Raw genomic sequence first — 21,213 nt, forward strand, 5'->3', positions numbered from 1 at the left:
GAAATATATATGTTGATGTGTTCTGCAACCCTGTCAGCTCTGCGTGACCCCGTGCGCTATAAATCAGGGTAGGCATAGCCATTGAATTATGAAGCGACGACATCGTGTCTCGATGCCCTACATAAATCGAACATCCCAAGAAGATCTTTAGCGCTTGTTTCTCCCTGTTGGAAAGCTAATAATAATAATAATAATAATAATAATAATAATAATAATAATAATAATAATAATAATAATAATAATAATAATAATAATAATAATAATAATAATAATAAACGTTAGTGAAAATCAATTATCTTTGCCTCACATGGGGTAGAATGCAAAAAATATTTTTTTATATGTCCAGAGTTTGATGATGAGCAGAATACGAACTAATTCGCTTATACAGGGTGTTCTATTCTATTTATAAAAAAAAATATTTAAAAAAGGAAAAATTAGTTTAATAAAAAGTAGAAATCCGTTTCGTTTATGACTTTCGAGCTGGGATGGCGTCAACCAACGGGTTCTGGTGGACTTTAGAGTCTTCATCCCACCGAAATTAAAATACCGCTAATTTTACAGTAATTATGTGATATCTTCAAATAAATAAGATGTAATTGAAATATGGAACAAGAGCGCCCTAGACAATATTATTTTGCGTGAGGTACCGTTATCACAAGTCACCTAGTGGCTTTCCGTTTTCAGCTGTTTAGAAACGCGAAAATAAATGCCGATTTTCAAAATGGCTCGAAATCGAAAGCAGATAAGTGAGTCGTGATAACGGTTTCTCATGTAAAATAATATTGTCTAGGGCGCTCTTGTTCTACGTTTCGGTTATCTTTTATCTATTTGAAGATATCACATAATTACTATAAAATTAGCGGTATTTTAATTTCGCCGGGATGAAGACTCTTAAGTCAAACTTCAAAATGACAGGATAATTTAGGACTATACAGGGTGTTACAAAATGTGCCACAATATTTTGGGAACAGATCCCTCATATCAAAATAAGAAATAAAGTTCATATGGACCTGTGCTCAAAAGTGCATAGTTTTGGAGCTATAAGGCGCCGAAAACGTAAAACAAGTTAAATATAAAAGCTTATAGCTCCACTGCTATGGGACCTATCGTAGTCGGGTCAAGACATCACTGAGGAACTGCTATGTGAGTTATCCAAATATCCATGTTTAAGTGTGCTCTAGTACTTGCACACCAATTTTTAGAGAGGTAGATGGAGAGTGATCAACAGGGCCCGGATCTTGTTGACAAGTCAACTTTTTTTCTGTTACGCATAGGACAAGGTAAATTCAAATAAAAACGTTATCCATCAACTCTGGGTTCTAAAAATATAGTTTTTTAGGGTCAACTTTTGGTCACTTTTTGCTGTTTTGAAATTTCAGGTCATTTTTTTTAAATATTTTAAGGTAACTTTTAGGTCACTTATGGTCTTTTTATTCTTTTCTTCTACATAAGGAAATCTTTAAATGAACACGGTTTACGGATGTGGAAAAGACGAAGTTGAATAATCTCTTTTCTTACCTCCTGACTATTGGAGTGGAAAAACTGCATTCTTAACAAGCTAATGAAAACTAAACTGTAGCTGGTTAACGAAAGGTGGGGATCGGTAGGTGGCCAAACAGATAGTTTTGGGTTATTGACCACAAAGAATGTGTTCACGTGAATACTAAAAATGCATTAGAAGGTTTTTATCTATTATTTTCATGTAATCTAAACTTGCTAAGTTTTATTGTTTAAGAGTGCTTCCTAGTTTCGACTCGGGAGTGAATTGACGCTTTCAATACTTACAATGCCGTACAATGGACTGATCAATAGAAATAAATGATCAATGGACTGCAACCAAGTGAAACAATACTTTTTGAATATGAGTGAGAAACGTTAATTAAAAATCCAATGGATATTAAAAAATGTCAATGTTTAAAAAATAAAAGTTGGAGAAAACGTAAGTCTTAAGGTCAATTTTTGTGATTTTTAGGGTCATTTTACAGGAATTTTAGTGTCATTTTATAGGTCACTTTTTAAAATTTTTTAGGTCAACAAGATCCGGGCCCTGGTGATCAAGTACTCCCAAACAGCCTCTCTAAAAATGTGCAAGTACCAGAGGTACTGAAAGATGGATATTTGGATAGTTCACATACTAGTTCCTCAGTCATGTCTTAAAGAGTCTTCATCCCGGCGAAATTAAAATACCGCTAATTTTTCAGTAATTATGTGATATCTTCAAATAGATAAAAGATAATTGAAATATGGAACAAGAGCGCCCTAGACAATATTATTTTGCGGGAGATACCGTTACCACAAGTCACCTAATGGCTTTCCATTTTCAGCTGTTTAGAAACGCGAAAATAAATGGCGATTTTCAAAATAAGTCGAAATCGAAAGCAGATAAGTGAATCGTGATAACGGTTTCTCATGTAAAATAATATTGTCTAGGGCGCTCTTGTTCCACATTTCGATTATCTTTTATCTATTTGAAGATATCACATAATTACTGTAAAATTAGCGGTATTTTAATTTCGCCGGGATGAAGATTCTTAACCCGACTACGATTGGTCCTACAGACTAGTAGTAGAACTATGAAACTTTAAAGTTCATTTTTTCACGTTTCCGATACCCTGTAACTAAGAAACTATGCACTTCCGACCACACGTCCAACTTTTTTTTTCTTACTTTCATGTGAAGAGTCTATTCCCAAAATATTGTTTTAAATTTTTTAACACCCTGTATAATTCGACTATGCGCTTCTCTGGCCTGTCCAGTGACCGGGAATTTATTTTTTTCTTTTTTAGTGGGTGTTTTAGAATCATAATACAAATATTAATTAATTTCAGAGTATACCGCTAATTTTACAGTAATACAAATATTATCGTACCATATATAAAGAAAACCATATATGGTTTACCAGAACTACTTATTCACACTAGAACCATAATGAGCTATGTATGATGATGTAAATGCTGTGCAACCGTTATTATTGATATACCCTTATTAGAAAGATTATTTGAAATACTTTACTGCACTTACTAAGGCGAATTTCGTTTGCAGTATCCTCTGATTTATTCTTTAAAACCGCGTCCTATAACGTTATAGAAACTAAAGATATTTGGGTTGGAGCTCAGTTGTGTCTGTATGGTTAACATACACGCATTTGGCGTGAGAGAACAAGGTACGATTCCCGATGAGTAGTTATCCATGAGTAGGTACTTTTTACCATAGGCATAAGTGAGTTCTTTGGGAAGAAAGAACCATATATCTATTTGCAGTCACTATCATAGCCTATTGCAGAATTTACCGTATTGCACATTTTAAACTCCTCCCCCTCCTCTTAATTTCTCTGCCACCCATATGAGTATCTGTTCTGTGGCAATTAGTAAGCAAGAAATAACCAAGGCATAAGTCATCGAAAAAAAGTGCAGGTGACTGACTGTATGAGTCTTGCCAGGTCAAAGGCAACTCTGACTCTTGAGTGGTACAAAGACAACTCATTGAATGGCAAAGCAAGAAAGGAGGGGGGGAAAAAGCAACATGCTGACTGAGTGTCTCCACTGCGACTTATTTACGGTCGTCATCAGCACAAGCTAAAGACCAAACAGCACGGTTTTATTGCTTTCATTTGTCACCTTTTGTGTGGAAGCAGTGTTTCACTGTGTTACTGGAGCAAGCGTAGTCTGTTCATAGTTGCTGATTGAAAAAAAGCATATAGAACTGCGAAACAAAAAATGGATTCGTTCTTCCTGTCTACAACAGAGCAGCATCCAGTTGAGTATAATTGTAAGTGGCAGAGAGTCAGTGTGAGTAGCATTTAATACAAACATTGATTCGTTTCTTATGTTGTTCTAGTATTCTTTTAATACAACTGGAACCTGCTAATCTGACTACGTGACAGACCTGGGTTCGATTCCCGGTGAGAGCTCATATGATTCGGGTCCCGTATTAAGCTGTACGTAGGTTCACATTTCATATAGTATCGGGACGGTTGAAAGGGATGGTAACCTCCAAATCAAACCGACCATTCATTAATCCGAAATAATTGGGATTGGTGCTTGTTCGGATTATATTCCGAATTATTGACGTAATTAAGAATGTTCTTAATATTGTGAGGTTCCTAAATTCAGATTTTTGAGACCGAAAAATAGAGATGCGCACGAGTCGAGACAGTCTCGAATCGAATCGAATTCGAGTCGAGAAATATTTTGTAAAATTCGAGACGAGTCGAAACAAACGTATTTCTCGACTCAAATTTTTGAATCGAGACGAGTCTCGTAAAGATCTCGACTCGACTCGAAAGTTTCTAAAATCTTTCTATAATTTTTAATACTATTTTGAAAAAAGTATTCACTCAGAAACAGCCTTGAAACCAATTCCAGCACTTATTACTTTAGAAAGGTACAGAATAGAGATGGCCAGAACCGGTTCCTGGTGGAACCGGTTTTCGGGTCTGAACGGATCCGGTTCTTGAAGATCCGGTTCCGGAACCGGTTTTTCGGGTCCATGTCTGGAACCGGTTTTTCGGGTCCAGGTCTGGAACCGGTTCTTCGGGTCCAGGTCTAGAACCGGTTCTTCGGATCCAGGTCTAGAACCGGTTCTTCGGATCTAGATCTAGAACCGGTTCTTCGGACCCAGATCTAGAACCGGTTCTTCGGATCCAGGTCTGGAACCGGTTCTGAAAACAGAACCGGTTCCACTGGAACCGAAACTTTGTTACCATCCCTACGCTAAACGCGAGCTGCTGACAAGCTGTGAACAGTATGCTAGATGAAATGGTGGAAACGACAGGCAGGCGCCCAGGCGGCGGCAGCTTGTCTCATTTGGCTAAATAAAGTGGGTAACTGGCAAACTCATTGGCTAAACAGGCAAACTGGCGAACTCATTTTGCTAAACACCCACTGGTGGACCAAATTTTTTTTCTGGGGGCACAAGCGGGTCTCGACGGAGAAGGCACAAGTGGATGGTCCTCTTTGCATTATTTTTGAAGGTGAACTTTGTGCTTCCTTTACGGGTCTTTGGGGGCTTTCAGATCCAGGTCTGGAACCGGGTTTTCAGATCCAGATCTGGAACCGGTTCCTAAGATCCGGTTCTGGAACCGGGTTTTCAGATCCAGATCTGGAACCGGTTCCGCCGGAACCGGAACTTTGTGGCCATCCCTAGTACAGAACGCATAAACGTAATAATTCATCTTTCGAGATCAAGATTTAATTTTCAGTTCAATCCAATTAATTAAAACTAATAAATAATGTCGTGATAGCACCATGTCACAAGGCCAGGAGTGTGATGGCGCGGTTCGAGGAACACAGGGGCAAGTTACAAATGATGTGCTGTCCCCCAACTCGACGGATTTGAACCCAATCGAACACATTTGGTATGTGGTTGAAAGTGACGTCAGATCGCATTGCCCTCCCTCTCCGGAATTTACGGGAATTAGGTGACCTGTGTGTGTGCACATGTGGTGCCAACTGTCTCCAGCGACCTACCAAGAATCATTGCGTCCATGCCAAGACGCGTCGCCGTTGTTATGCGTGCCAAAGATGGACATACTGACAATTAGGTACGTAGTCATAATGTTCTGGCTGATCTGTGCGTATATTTTAACTCGTATATTTTGTCACGACTCGAATTTCGAGACGTCTCGTCTCGAATTCGAGTCGAGACAGAAACTGTCGAGTCGAGACAGAGCTTAAATCTCGACTCGACTCGACTCATGCGCATAACTACTGAAAACAAGACGTTATGCAATATAATCCAGGTTTCCTTCTACAGAATTTCGTCCAGGGAGGAGAAGGAAAATAAAATTGTGAGGAGGAACCAGCATTATTTGTTAAAAACGTACCGTACTCAAGAGTGATACGTAATCACAGTTTAATTTATATCAGCTCCGGGGGGAGGAGGATGAAGGACGGAGGGTGAGGATGACCTAATTCTCTTCTGGAAAAAGCTATCAAATCAGAATTTAGCTTCAAGCATGTTATTTTCAATATGTTCATTAATTGATATATGTGTTGTCTTCGAAAGAATATTATGCTTAAATAGAAATTAGAGTTTTAGAATTAATCGTAATTTTGGGTTCTTTATCATTAACCATGCTGTATTCTGTCGTCTTGCTCGTGTTATATTGAAAAACTTGACGATACTATACATCAGTATCACTTTTACCTTAAAAGGCGGTGTGGTTGTCATATAACATAATTTTTAGAATTGGACAAAAATTTTGATTTTCTCAAAAACTGCGCTTGTTGTTTTAACATCGCCTATATCATTTTGTTCAGCTTGATTATATCTATCGATTGCAAAATGTTTAATAGCGCCATTTCAAATTTTGCCAGGGTTGGGAGGCGCAAGATTGTTCACCGACATGAAGAGTTCCGCGTTTCTTTCTTTTGTGGTATATTAGTATGCATTTTATTAAAACAGCATGTGTTTCTCAAACATAGAGGAGGGACAATTGCCCCCGCCTGTTCTTCTCAAATAACGCACTAGCGTTTAACGTTCATTACATTGTAGAATTTTGGTACGGATATGTCAGTATGTCCTATTACGCAGTTGATTTCCTTCATTTGTAGTTTGAGGTCTTTCAGGACATTTCTGAGGGCCGCGATGACTCAGTGATAGAGCGTTCACCTCTGTTGCATGGGGTTTCTGCTTCAAGCCGTTCGGGCCAAGTGAGGAACTTGATGGTGGGCAAACACCGTGTGCGTGAGTTTTCTCGACATTCTCCAATTTTCTCCCACTTTCTTCATTCTACCATTTCATTTATTTGTGATCATCACCGTCTCCTTTAGCCTAGTCGACATAATCGTGGGACGTAAAACTTAAAAGATTTCAGAATATCACTATCTTTTAAAATGAATTTTCATTGAGTAACTTCGACAATAAAGAACGAAAAAAAAATCGGGAAGTGATCTTTAAAGTAAGTCAGTAATTGAGTTCAGACTAACTTCTCATACGACAACGTTTTTACTTGGTTTAAATGAGGACCACATTTATTACTCAAGGGATCCCATAAAGGGTTTTCCCATGCAAATATTTAGGGAAAGGACATAATTTTTGATTTGAAAATAGCACAAACAAACTGGAGAATGATAAATTTGGAGAAATAAAGGTAAAGTTTGGGTTCAGAGTTGTAATATGGGGCGCAGAATAGTAAATTTGGCGGGGTGGCGCCAAATCTCAGTGGCACTGGGAGTGTCTTATTAAGCAAGGATTATTTCTATTATTACTTCCATAGAAATACACGGGGAACTAATTTTTGATTATACATAACTTGAGAGCAGCTAGATGGATCACGTGTGTTAGGTAATTCGAGGGTTAGAGTCAGGAATTAGATTTATGAGCTTTTATTTGGCATCTATGGCCAAGTTAGACCGTCACGAATGAGGGATGACGTCTCTATCACACTATCCGAGGAAAGGGAAAGAAGGTAGGATTGAAGAAGGAAGGAAGCGGCCTGGAACCTGTGTGTTAGGTACCATCTGGGCATTTGCCTGGTGTGAGAAAAACCTCATTCAGGATGGCAGGCCCCTAAAAGCTTTTACACTTTTTCAACCATGTGTCCTCATCGGGAATCGAAACCTGGATCGCTCGCACCAAAGACAAGATCGTTAGCGATTTTGATCCTCTTCACTCTGGTCAAAATCGAAAGTGATCCATCAGGTAGCTCCTTACATTTTGTGTCTCCCGAACGAACACACGGACCAAAAAAAAAAAAAAAAAAAAAAAAAAAATTTTGATAAACCACACCCTTTGAAAACTGTCCCCCGCTCTCTACGATTATTCAGTCACCCTAGAGACAGAAATTAATTTTTTAAAAAATCTAATTAAGATTTTTACCGTTTGCTTACGTCAATTTTCTCGTTGCTTGCAACAGCAAATGACCACAGAGTGAGAGTGAGTGCATAGCATAGTCGTGACATTGTAAATGAGACTTGTTTTATTTTTACTCAGTATAGTTGCTGGGTCAGCGTGTGACCGACCATCGATTACGTGTGAAACAATGAAACTTGTGAGTAAGCTTGGGAGAACAGCGGTCATTGACATGTATGTATTTGTAGTAGTAAATGCTTGTTAATACAGTTCAATGGAAGATTAAATACGATCTTATACATAATGTTATACAAGTAGTCGCATATCTCGTACAAAAAGTCGCTAGTAGTTATTTTGTTTCGCGTTATGTGTACAGGTGGTAATCAGTATTCACATGTAGCGTAATGAGAGATGAATAAAAGATTTTTTTTTCGTAGATTCCTTCACTTGTAGCCTCGTTGCTGGAAAGGGATGTTAAGCGTAAATCAATTAAGTAATTAATAAAACTTTTTCTAAATTCAATCAAGTAATTAATAAAAGCTTTTTTCTAAATTCAATCAAGTAATTAATAAAAGCTTTTTCTAAATTCAATCAAGTAATTAATAAAACTTTTTCTAAATCCAATCAAGTAATTAATAAAAGCTTTTTTCTAAATTCAATCAAGTAATTAATAAAAGCTTTTTCTAAATTCAATCAAGTAATTAATAAAGCTTTTTCTAAATTCAATCAAGTAATTAATAAAGCTTTTTTCTAAATTCAATCAAGTAATTAATAAAGCTTTTTCTAAATTCAATTTTTCTAAAGCCCCTTGAACAAGATGTTATGAAAAATAAACATTTACCGTATATAAATACGAAAGTCATGCGTATCTTGAAATTATATGAGATTTTATTCTTGAATCCTCCATGATGAACTCTGCCTACGCCATTGATTTATATTTTTTAATTTTTTTTTATAAAAATGAAACAAACGTGTTACGTCGTAGGCGTACAGTATAGTTTGTCGTCATTTAAAAAAGATTGAGGACCACTCTTTTTGGGCATGTGTTCCGGGTTCTATTCTCGATAAGGATTCGTGTTGGCTACAATACAAGAAGTACGTTTTTAAATTCGAGGCGAGAAGTGCATTTATTTAAATCCGAGTGGAGACGACAAACTTCGGAAGCTTCGTGGGTAACAGTAGTTCACCCAAATCTTAGATCTTAAACTTTGTTTTAGTACAGGGTGTTTCAAAACAACACCGACAACGTTTGGAAGGTGATTCCTGACACCAAGATAAGACAAGAGTATAGACCAACTTGGGTGCACAAATGCTTCCTTTCGGAGTTATAGGCTGCCGAAAACATGAAAAAATGAACTTTAAAGGTCCATAGCTCCAAAACTATTGGATCTACCGTAGTCGGGTCAAGACTTCACTTAGGAACTAATGTGTGCCCTACCCAAAAATAAATGTTTCAGAATCCTAAGGTACTCACGCAACAATTTTTATACAGGGAGTTTGGTTACGGGCATTTAATTGAAAGTACTCACCAACTACCACTATAAAAATTGTTGCAGAAGTACCGCAGGATTTTGAAACTTGATATTTGGATAGGGCAGATACTAGTTCCTAAGTGAAGTCTTGACCCGACTAAGGTAGGTCCCATAGTTTTGGAGCTATGGGCTTTTAAAGTTCATTTAATTTTTCATGTTTTCGGTAGCCTATAACTCCGAAAGGAAGCATTTATGCACCCAGGTTGGTGCATACTTTTTGTCTTATCCTGGTGTCAGGAATCACCTCCCAGATTATGTCGGTGATGTTTTGAAACACCCTGTATTATGTATTTCATAGTATAAAAACTATAAGCTGATTAAGTGATAGTAGGAACACAAGGAATAGCATTTATCAACGTTTAAAGATACACAAGTCATTACACAATGTACTCCAACAAAAATGAGTCGTGGGCCCATTTCAGTTAAAAACGTCTACTATTAGGGGTTCTTGAAATAATATTTATTCGTATGGTTTTGAGATTTGTTAATATTGTCCTCTTAATTAATCTGTCATGTATGGAACGGCCCAGCGGCGTAACTAACTTCCCCGCAGACCTTGCCGTGCGGGAAGGCCCACAGAGTAAGAGAAAGAGTAAGAGTAAGAGGATCCGGGGCCCATAAAGAGTAAGAGAAAGATGGAAAGAGGGAGCCCAAGAACTAGAAAAACACTTTTTCTAGGGAACCGAAATACACGTGTGAATGCTTGCCCCCCAGAAAAAAAAATCTAAGTTACAGCGCTTCGAATAAGCATAGAGATTTTCTGCGTGTTACCCCAGCACCATGAAGCAATTGGAAAACTTCATAGAGAAGAATGTTTAAGACTATTGACCAAGTGGGGTTACGTACAGCTGTCTCATTTCTAAAAGCTGCCCTGGAAGTGATGTCTTGGAAAGTTATATCTGATTGTATATGATGAGGTTGTCCGTCTTGCCTCGTGGTTCATCACGAAAATTGTGTCGTCTCGTCTCGTGGCGACCCTGAACCCGAGATATAGGCGTCTGAAATAAATACGATGATCACGCATCACTCAGTTGAATATGCACCATCTGAGTAATTATACATATCCTTTCGTTTGCTGTTTTGTACCCCTTCTGGCGCTGCTGTCGATGTGTGTTTTCCCGTACCTCTCTAGAGAGTTGCTGCGGCCGAGATCTTTCAATTGTTGGATGCGCAAGCAAGGGCACCGATCCTGGAGGGCTAGGGGGGGGGGGGACCGGGACCCCCAAAGCTCTTGTGGGCCCCCGCATTGTAACTATAAATATACAACATTTCTCATAATTTGAATGCAATTTGTCTTAAAATCCTCATATATGCCTTCTGCATCTGAATGCCCCTCTCCCCAAATTTTCAGAGAAATCGGCGCTCTTGTGCGTAAGCGTTGCCAAAATGAATTATTTCATGGACTTTAATGTGCTCTGTCTTGTCAGCCATTCTAAGTAGTCTGCGATCATAACTCGTCTAGACGCAGACTCGTCTGCGATCGTAACTGAATGACAAATTGGCAACACAGCTGAAGCCATTCACTTCTTTCCCCTAAGCAAAGGGAGGGTTTCCTCTATTACGTAGGCGGGGGTGGGGTCGAAGTATGTTTCGCACATTTTCCGAGGGCACACCTGAAATAGACAGGCTCTAGCAGCTGTGATATGAGATATTTCTGCATTAGTTCAGTATTATGATTTCTTCAAAAACGTTGTTGTTAGAAAATTGTGATCTAAGTTTTGTTGTAAGTCAGAATTTGTCTAGTTTAGTTGCTGTGGTATTTATGTTAACTATTTAATCTATTTAATTCATGTTTAATATCATTAAAAACGAAGATTTTTGAAAAACTAAATCAATGATACGTTGAAGTCAGCTAACACATTCTAAAATAGTACATGTTTTTTTGCAAGACACTGTTCCATGTTTTTTTCTTAATTAACGCATTTCCTCCAGGAAGTGGTTGCGGAATAACTTCCACCACGCTTTGCTATTTTATAATATGCTTATGAGGTCATCGTTAGCTAGTTCAGTTTTCTTTTTAATTATTTGCAAAATAAAAACCAATAAATGTTAATGTCTGATCTTCGGATTACAATGTTGAAAACATCAATTTGGCAAAAATTAATATTTTCTACCACAACTTCGCCTAGAAATGGGAATACTACAACTTTGACCAAAAAAAAGTTAATAATATACCTAGTAACTTTGGTTACATATGTTTATCCCATATTTTTGAGTAAAATGTCAATACTACAACTTTGGCTAAAAAATTTAATACCACAACTTCGGCTATAAGTATGAATACTGCAACTTTTTGGCTTAAAATGTTAATACCACAACGTTGGCTAAAATTATGAATAGGTCTATTATAACCTTGACTAACATCTTAATGCTGTAATTTCGGCTAAAAGTGTGAGTACTACATCTGTCTAGAAATGCACCTACTACATTTTTGTGTAAGATGTTATTGTTATAGCTTTGGCTTAAAATGTTAATGATACAACTTGGACTGAAGTGTTAGTACTGTAATTTCGGGTAAAATTTGAATAATGCAACTTTTGCTAAAAAGTTAATAACACATATTTGGCTAAAATGTAAGTGCTACTGCTCTGGCTAAAAGTAACGTTGGCTAACATGTATTATTTAGTACTACAACTTTGGCTAAAAGTGTTATTATTGTAAATGGCTAAAAGTGTACTACAGTCTTAGCTAAAATGTTAATACTACAACTTTGGCTAAATATGTTAGAACCATAACTTTGACTAAAAGTATGAACACTATAACTTTTTGGCTTAATACCACAATTTGGATAAAAATGTATGCTAGGTGCTACAGCTTTGGCTAAAAGTGTTACTACTATAACGTTGTCTTAAATGTGAGCACAACTTTGGATGAAAGTGTTAATATCATATAACTAGCTAAAATTGTGAGTACTACAGCTTTGGCTAAAAATGTTAATACTACAACAGCTTTGGCTAAAATGTGAATACCATAACATCAACTACTATTATTTTCGCTAAGTATGTTAGAACCATAATTTCAACTGAAAGTATGAATACTACAACTTTTTGGCTTAAAATGTTAATAACACAACATTGGCTAAAATTATAAACACTAGGCCCTATATATAACCTTGACTAACATGTTAATACTGTAACTTCGGTTAAAAATGTGAGTACTACAGCTTTGGCTAAACAAGGTAATAGCACAATTTTAAAATGTTATTACTACAGCTCTGGCTTAAAGTGTTAGTATTATAACGTTGGCTAAAATGGAGCAGAATTTTGGCTAAATATGTTAATATTATAACTGGCTATAACTGTGGGGCCACGGTGGCTCAGTGGTAGAGCGTTCACCTTTGGTGCTTGGGGTTCCGGGGTCGATCCCAGCCCCCGCCAAGTGAACTTTGTGGTGGACAAACACCGTTTGCGTGGGTTTTCACGGAGTTCTCCCGTTTCCTCCCACTTTCTTCATTCCACCATTTAATTCATTACTCATCATCACCGTATCCTTTAGCCTAGCCTAACCGGCATAACCGTGGGACGTAAAACTCTAAGATTTCATTTCATAACTGGCTATAACTGTGAGTACTACATCTTTGTCTAAAAATGTTAATACTACAACTTCGGCAAAAAATGTTAATACAGAATTTTGCTTTGATAGCTCAACAAGATCTAACAAAAATTGGACTAAGAAACATATTCTTTCAGAATCATAATTAATATTATTGTGTAGATCCCTCTCATTGTGAAATTCATCCCACCCATAATTAGTCGGTTGTTACATTCAAGTCTATATATATATATATATATACAGTGGCGGATCCAGGATATGATCAAGGGAAGCTCTAAACCATAGTTTGCCGCTTTATCCAGTGTAAAGCAGGATTGAAGCCCATTTTATTCAGTGCATACCTGAGCGTCAAGGAGGAGCCATAGCCCCCCTTGGAGCGGCGTATATATATAAAGAAACATGGATAACAATACGAAATAGTTTAGAATACAATGAGTTGATCAGTACAGTACTGTATACCTACTTTTGGGCCACGCGTTTGTGTGTGTGTCAACTAACAAAATCTTTGCAGCCATATACCTAAATGGACAGTGACACTAGGGAGTTGCTAATAATAATAATAATAATAATAATAATAATAATAATAATAATAATAATAATAATAATAATAATAATAATAATAATAATAGTAACAATAATCTCAAGCCTAGCACATATGGTGACTCACGGGGTCACAATATGAAGTAAATAATATCCCTGGAACTTTAGTCAGTTGTTAGTGAAGAACGTTGTGATGTCATCGACAAAGCCCTTGAGAAACGTTTTTCTACCTTCGTTCTGTTTGACCCCTCCCTCCCCCTGCGACCCACCCCTTCCGAGACTTGTTCTGTCACTTGCAATATCGCTCATCAGAGCATGAGAATGTTTCAACAAAACAAATGACTCATTCTTCGCGAAGTCCTGGTGGCAATGTTTTTCTCTTGTGAACTATAATTGTGGTCGTTTTATTACTATATTATTTCAAATGTCTATAGGTATACGAGGTAGTATATAAGTAATAACAGAAATAATTATAAACTGATTTGCGTTGAACATGCCTATGTTATTTTTATTAACGTAAATATTTGTTTATTATTACTATTTTTTGTGTTAAATGCTTGCTCTATTTTTTTAAATGCATTTTGCTTACGAAAAAAAAATCATAATACGCAATAAATTACAATGACTTTGTGAAGAAAGTGTTTACAATTTTGTTAAAATAATAGTACGGATAGGACGAGAGATGGGAACTACAGACATTAAGATAAATTATTAGTTTATCGTTATGATTAATAAGCTTTCATTTTAATATTAGGGGCGGACCAAGGCACAATTTTCACCCGGGCAAAGTGACATTTTCGCACCCCTCCCCTAGTCCTAGACTATATTTTACATTTTATTACAGAGATTTTAATATTTTAAACCTATTTTTCAAAAAGAAAAATTATTACTCAAATACATGATAGTTATATTAGTACTTAAAAATGTACGTATGGTATCAATTACATTATTATTATTATTATTATTATTATTATTATTATTATTATTATTATTATTATTATTATTATTATTATTATTATTATTATTATTATTATTAATGTACCGATATGTGTAATCAAAAACAATATCGAACCACATTTGTTGAATACTACTAATGGAGACATGATTACTGCTATAGTGTAAATGGCTTTGTTATATCAATAACATCAGGAGTCTTCTACCATATCTCAGGATATGTAACAATTTATTCTAATAACGTGAAATACAAAAAAACCCACATATGTTGAACGTGTTTTACGTACAGCAATATAAACAACCCTTTTTATGTAGGTCCTGCTAGTTGAAGTCCACAACATTCATAAAACGTATCTCATGAATTTGTACAAAAGCTGAACATTCTTACAAGACTAAAGCTTAATAACAGGTCTTATCAAAAGTCAATGTAAGGAACTTTATGAGAAAGCGTCCATATATTTTTCTTCCATAAAAGCAGTACCTTAAAGTCTACAATAATTTACACAAATTGTTTTCCTAATTTTGTAACGTTTGGCCTCAGACGTGATAATTAATAGCATTAAAAAAAAACTTAAGAAAAAACTAAATAGGAACTTAAATTCCCACTATTACTCAAAATTAGCAACGAATATAAACAAAAAAAAGTCAATAGAAAACATTACTAAAATTCATTTTAGCGCCCCGTTCAGTCGCCCGGATTACCCGGCCCCTGTTTATTATTTCAAATACAACACTATTCTTCTCGCTCTTCGTCTTGTACCGGATGAAATGACACCGGATTCGGCAGTTTTTCACCTTAATTTTATTGTTATTTTACAGTATAGTTCTTAAAAATGAAAATACAAAAAAAAAAAAATCTAGTTTTACGCTCAATAGTTACGCCCAACGGACAGGATTATGAAGTAACTGGTGGTGTGAGTAGACCCTATGTGGGGGGGCCTGAAAAAGTCCTCGGACACGATGTTGTGAACCATAAACTCGCATGGCCTGGAAACGAACCTGGAACCGGGATAACTCGTATTACTGAGTTACCGTCTAAACCAAAGAAGTTGTACCTGCATTTATTAATTATAACTTATCACACACACCTTTGAAAATTGTCAAAAAGCTAAATACAATTTGCACAATAGGTATTGTAGTGATAAAAGTTAAACAATGCCCAACAAGATTATATTTTTGTTTAAATATAACTTCATAAATTCGATTTTTTTTTTCTTTTCGGCATTTCAGAAGGATTTTAATGTTTTTTGAATAGTGTTGCCACGAAATGAGACGAGATTTCAGACTATATTGTCTCATGCAAGGCATGTCTCGCCTCGAAAAGATGTGCTCGTCTCGTCTCGAAAGGTTCTTATCTCATCTCGTCTCATAAATGTCTCATCTCGTGGCAACACTACTTTTCAATGAGGGGAGGTTTTCAAAACTCATGTGCGTAAGGAAAGGAGGACACCACAGGGCTCAGAGTAATATTCAGACTTTCTTTTAGTTACAACGCCCACTTGTAAATATCACAATTCAATTACTTGTGAAAAGTGTAAGTTAATTTTACAAGACTGCTTTGAACGCCTGGGTGGATATGTTACCTTCCTAACACATATGTAGCGTAAGGTTGCATAATTTTATATTGTGTTAACGTCTCTGGATTTCTCGTTAGATAACACTTGCACTTGAGATTAGATTTGTTGTCAATGATAAAAATTAGTGGCGCCTACCATATCTTACTCTCGGACAAATTATAATTACAGAAATTCATCAAAATGTTAAGATTAAAACAATAAGCTATATATTCTGAAAACAGTAAAAATATTGTGATAAAATATTAATCTTCCGCTACTGGATTTTCGTTTGTTTTGTTGTTAATCTCGATCGTATATTTACGTTTGGTAGTTTGATGCATACTGACACTTGACTAATCGTGCAAAACTTCATTAATTTTCTTCTGTAATTTTATTTGTTCTGGTATGCTAACAGTAAGACATACATTTTATATCTACAGGGTGGCCCAAAAGTAGGTATACAGTACCGTAATGATCAGCTCATCGCATTTTATATAATTTCTTATTGTTATCCGTTAGGTAGACTTAGTTTCTTTATTATTTATTTGTGTTTACTTTCATCTTAAGCTCGGAACAACCGAAGCAAATAAACCCATAAACTAGAATGTTATACTTGATCATTGCAGGGGTGTATACCTACTTTAAGGCCACCTTGTAGATATTTTGTACGGCGTTATTATATGAAATCTTCATCACCCAAAATAATAATCGCCTTAATCATCCAGCTAGCCAATTTCTTTTGTCTACGAGATGAAAGTATGTTTGTAAATTCGAGGCGAGATTAGAAACATGACACTTCTATTCTCGTTTTCGAGTCGAGGCGAGAAATTTCACTAACGCTAGTCGTGTCTCGTGGGCAACGCTGATTCGCCAAAGTCTTAGATCTCTAACATTGTTTTAGTGTTACATGATCCATATAGCCCTATATTTGAAGTACATCAAAACCTCAAAATTCGTAGCAACATCAACTGTACTTTCTATCCATTTCGTTAGTTACACGATATATCCATATCTCACAGGAGGGCTGCATTCCACAACAACGACAAGTGATATGACTTGTATTTTCAGTAGAACGATGAAAAGAAAACTTAAGATGCAACCATAAAATGGCGAATATGACCATGATTACAATAAGTGACACTTATTCGCGATTTCATATAGAAGTTTCAAAATAACTATCGGTCATTGTTAGTGATATATTTGTGAAAAATAGTTCGAGAGACCCTTGAGCTACTCCGATCTACGAATTGACAGAATAAGATTTAGGTTTATTATTTTCTTTACATTTTCTTTCTTTGATTGATTAGTTGGGAGTTCAATGTTTTCCTTTGCAGAATCAAGATTATATGAAAGTAAACTTATTGTTTAAAGTTAAAATCCAATCACTACTCGAGTTCGTATCCGAGACAAGCATAATGCAGGGGAATACGAGCAAAGATCAGACTAATAGAAAACACACACGGGTGTTAGCGACTTGGACACAAAAAGGGACACTGTTTTTTAGTAATGGCATACGCAGCAGGATACGAACATAAGATCAGGCTAATTGAAAACCCACACGGGTGTTAGCGACTTGGACACAAAAAGGGACACTGTTTGTTAGTAATGTTTCTTCAAGCGCAATATTTTATTTTTTAAATCAAGAGAATTGTTATTATTTAATTATAACAGTTTTACAGATTTGGGTTGGAGAGGAAATTGAGGAAAATACGTAAATGGAGTATTCACCAACATTGTTAAGGGTTTCTCTAGGTATATGCCATAAAACATCAAGCTTATTACTAAATAATGTTGATAGTTTGTCCTACACATAAGCACACACACACGCATATATATATATATATATATATATATATATATATATATATATATATATATATATATATATATATATATATATATATATATAATCCAGGGAACAATTGTTCCATAGCTTCCCTAAATAATACCCCAGTAAACAGTATTAACGAAACAGTAAAACGCGACGGTTTAATTTAGAAACAACCAAAAGAGAATAATTTATAAATATTTCTTGAACTGGTTGTCGGGGTCCTTTTTTAAAAAAGGAATGAATAAGATGATTGTATGGAATTAGATGATTGTATGGCGCTGTCAGAATATGATTTGAGCAAATCACAAAGTGGTAGTCAATCAGATTTACATTCTTATCAGTGGCGTATGCAAAGAGTTTCCGGGTTCTAACTCCACCTTTAACGGGATATTATGAAAAAAACATCTGCAGTATTAATATATGTGACATATGAACTTGGAAACTTGAACCCTCCTTAACTAAATTCTGTGTACGCCATTGATTTACGGTAACTAGCAAGCTGGTATAGCAAAATTAATATCGTTATATACTGTTTTTCACCAGACTTATATCTCGTAACCAAAATCTTATATGCTAGAACAGCTGTTGTTTACAATATTCAATATAAATAGTGTAACCCAAAAGTACAACATTCAGATGTGATATTTTTCGTTCATTTTCTTGGAATTGTGCTTTTCTTTCTTGCAGTAGACACAGAATATTTCTCTGAAGGAAGAGAATGTGTGAACTGTGGCGCCATCTCTACTCCTCTTTGGCGCCGCGACGGAACGGGTCATTATTTGTGTAACGCTTGTGGGCTGTACCATAAAATGAATGGTATGAACAGGCCGTTAATAAAACAGCCAAGACGATTAGTAAGTAAAACATTAATGTTTATTTTTTTTACATCTATTTAAAATGTGTGTTAATGTGTGGGTATGTGAAGGAGAATGTAAAACTTGTATGTTCGCGGTCAAATATTTAATACGGTCATTTCTTCTTGATTTCAGTTGAACCGGATATCTTCAAGGGCTACATAGGGTATAATGGGGTACACCGTCCGATGGAGGAAAAATCCAGCCGTCGATTGGTAGGTGCTGACATCTATTAGCCTGCAGTGATATCTATTATTTTTTCTTGTTTTTACCTTATACACTCTGTCGCTTGGTTGTTGTTTTCTCTCAGCCCCCCCTTTTCCTTAAATTATGTAATTTTTCTTGGGTCCTTCCTGACTCAAACTATATTAGTAATAGCGAAATCATTACTGCAGGCTTATTGTTACCAAAACTTCTTTGTTAGATATTCAAAATTTCTTTAATCAGTAGATTTTTTGAAAGAAGAAACTTTATAGCAAAAAGTATATATTCTTCTCTGTAAAATACATACAGTATATTTAAAACATATATTTTCGTATATAATTAACGAAACATGGCTTGAAAAACATAAATTCGTCTATCGTCGCTTGACAATTTATCAATCGCGTTATGTTTTTTCATAATTCGGATATTTTCATATTTTGTAAAAAAAAAAAAAAAAAAAAAAGAGTAAAATTTTGCATACGTCTTTCTTGTTAATAGTAATTAACGAGAATTTCAAAACTTTTTTTATTTAAAAAAAACTGTTTATGTATATACCTATTTATATATTACTTTGGATTTTCCTTCAATGGAACGTGTACTTATTCATTATACTTGCCCCTTTAAATGGGTCCTCTAGCGGTAAGTTTTGATATATATTTTTTAATGGATAAAAGATTCGGAAGATATGTTTATGTTAATAATGTATGCACATTTTTTTAAGTTACCAAAAGGAATTTTAATCTTCATTACTATTTTTTGTACAAGAAATTTTAGTTGTATACGAAAACAATTGTAAGTTATACATTTTTTTATTATTTTGGTCATTACTTTTTTGGTTTATCTTACTGCTAGAAGACCCATTACTTTATTTACTTAATTTTGTTTATGTTGTGTGGTGCATGTTCTGTGTTTATATATATTATTCCTGTTATGTTCCTTTCTTCTGGTGTCTGCATTTTGGGTTTCTTTTTTATACTATATTGGTTGTTTGGAATATTGCATGATGTGTAGTTTTATTTCAATATTTTCGTAGCTAATGTTTATTATTCCAATTGCATGTGTTAACACTAGTAAAAAATTGTGTTTAATGACAAAAAGAAATTTCTAGCTTAACACTCCATGATTATTCCCTTCAGGCTAAAATAGACGGATGATTCATGAAAATGAGCGATTACGAAAGAATTAATGGATTGAGAGTGTGGAAGGGAACGGAAAAACTGCGAGAAAACTCACGGTCACCATGTATCCATCACAAACTCACATGACCTGGGGTCGAACAAGGGACCCTTCGTCGTTTCTGACGGCCACAGTAAAATCATTGTGTTTAAATTTACTTGTTAACAAAGAACAGGATGAAACCCTTATTATTCAAATTCGTTTGTAAACCAGGAGCAATATTAAAATCATACTGTTCAAAATAACTTATTACTAAATAAGAATACTACAATTATTAGCTTTGAAATAACTCAAACATGGAGCATTATTAGAATTATACAGTTCAAAATAACTGATAATAAGGAATAATATTAAAATCACTGTACAAAGTAACTCATAAACAAGGAACAATGTTAAAATCGTACTGTTCAAAATAACTGATAAATAAGAAATAACATTACAATCGTTACTCAAATTAATTCATAGACAAGAAACAACGTTAAACTGTTCAAAATAACTAATAAATAAGGAATAATGTTAAAATCACTGTTCAAAGTAACTCATAAACAAGGAACAATGGTAAAATCGTACTGTTCAAAATAACTGATAAATAAAGAATAACGTTAAAATCACTTTTTGAAGAATGTAATATATATATAACTTCTAAAGAAGGAAGAATTTTAACATATATATATATATATATATATATATATATATATATATATATATATATATATATATATACAGGAGTACTGTTCAAAATAACTGATAAATAAGGAATAACATCATTGTCTAAATCATTGTTCATAAACAAAGCACAATCTTAAAAGCGTATTCTACTGTTCAAACTCAGTGATTTTAATCTACATTAAAGTTGTACTGTTCAAAATGATTCATATAGATAAAGGATAATATTAAAATCATATCTTTCAGGAAACTTATAAACAAAAATAGTATTAGAATAATACTATTCGAAGTACTCATAAATAATAATATATTACAAAGAATACAAAGTACAAAGAATAATATTAAAACCATACTCTTCAAAACAACTCACGAACAAAGAACAGGTATAAAAAACCTAGAAATTTCACTTCACTTCATTCATTAAAGTCTATTATTACGTTGTTGATGGGATTGTCATCCTAAGTTCGTAAGTTTTCTGGCATTATTGACAGCTAGCTTCCAGTAAGTTGAGAGCTTCAATGTACTTCAGAATTTCTTGGTTTTAACGTAGGAAT

At 35.0% G+C, this 21,213-nt stretch overlaps 1 protein-coding gene across 5 annotated transcripts in view; it reads left to right on the plus strand.

Annotated features, from left to right (window-relative positions):
* Window positions 1–21,213, plus strand: part of LOC145693601 (uncharacterized) — a 306,547-nt gene that overhangs the window by 264,739 nt on the left and 20,595 nt on the right. For 4 of the 5 annotated variants that reach the window (XM_081769733.1, XM_081769734.1, XM_081769735.1 and 1 more), the window contains exon 5: window positions 18,447–18,613. In XM_081769733.1, coding sequence (XP_081625859.1) covers window positions 18,447–18,613 — 167 coding nt within the window. Of the gene's footprint in view, window positions 1–18,446; window positions 18,614–18,748; window positions 18,829–21,213 lie in introns of all 5 variants that reach the window. The other variant, XM_081769736.1, reaches the window with a different exon arrangement.

Source organism: Thermobia domestica, chromosome 8 (assembly GCF_964235325.1).
Source record: "Thermobia domestica chromosome 8, izTheDome1.hap1.1, whole genome shotgun sequence".
NCBI classification, from domain to species: Eukaryota; Metazoa; Arthropoda; class Insecta; order Zygentoma; family Lepismatidae; genus Thermobia; species Thermobia domestica.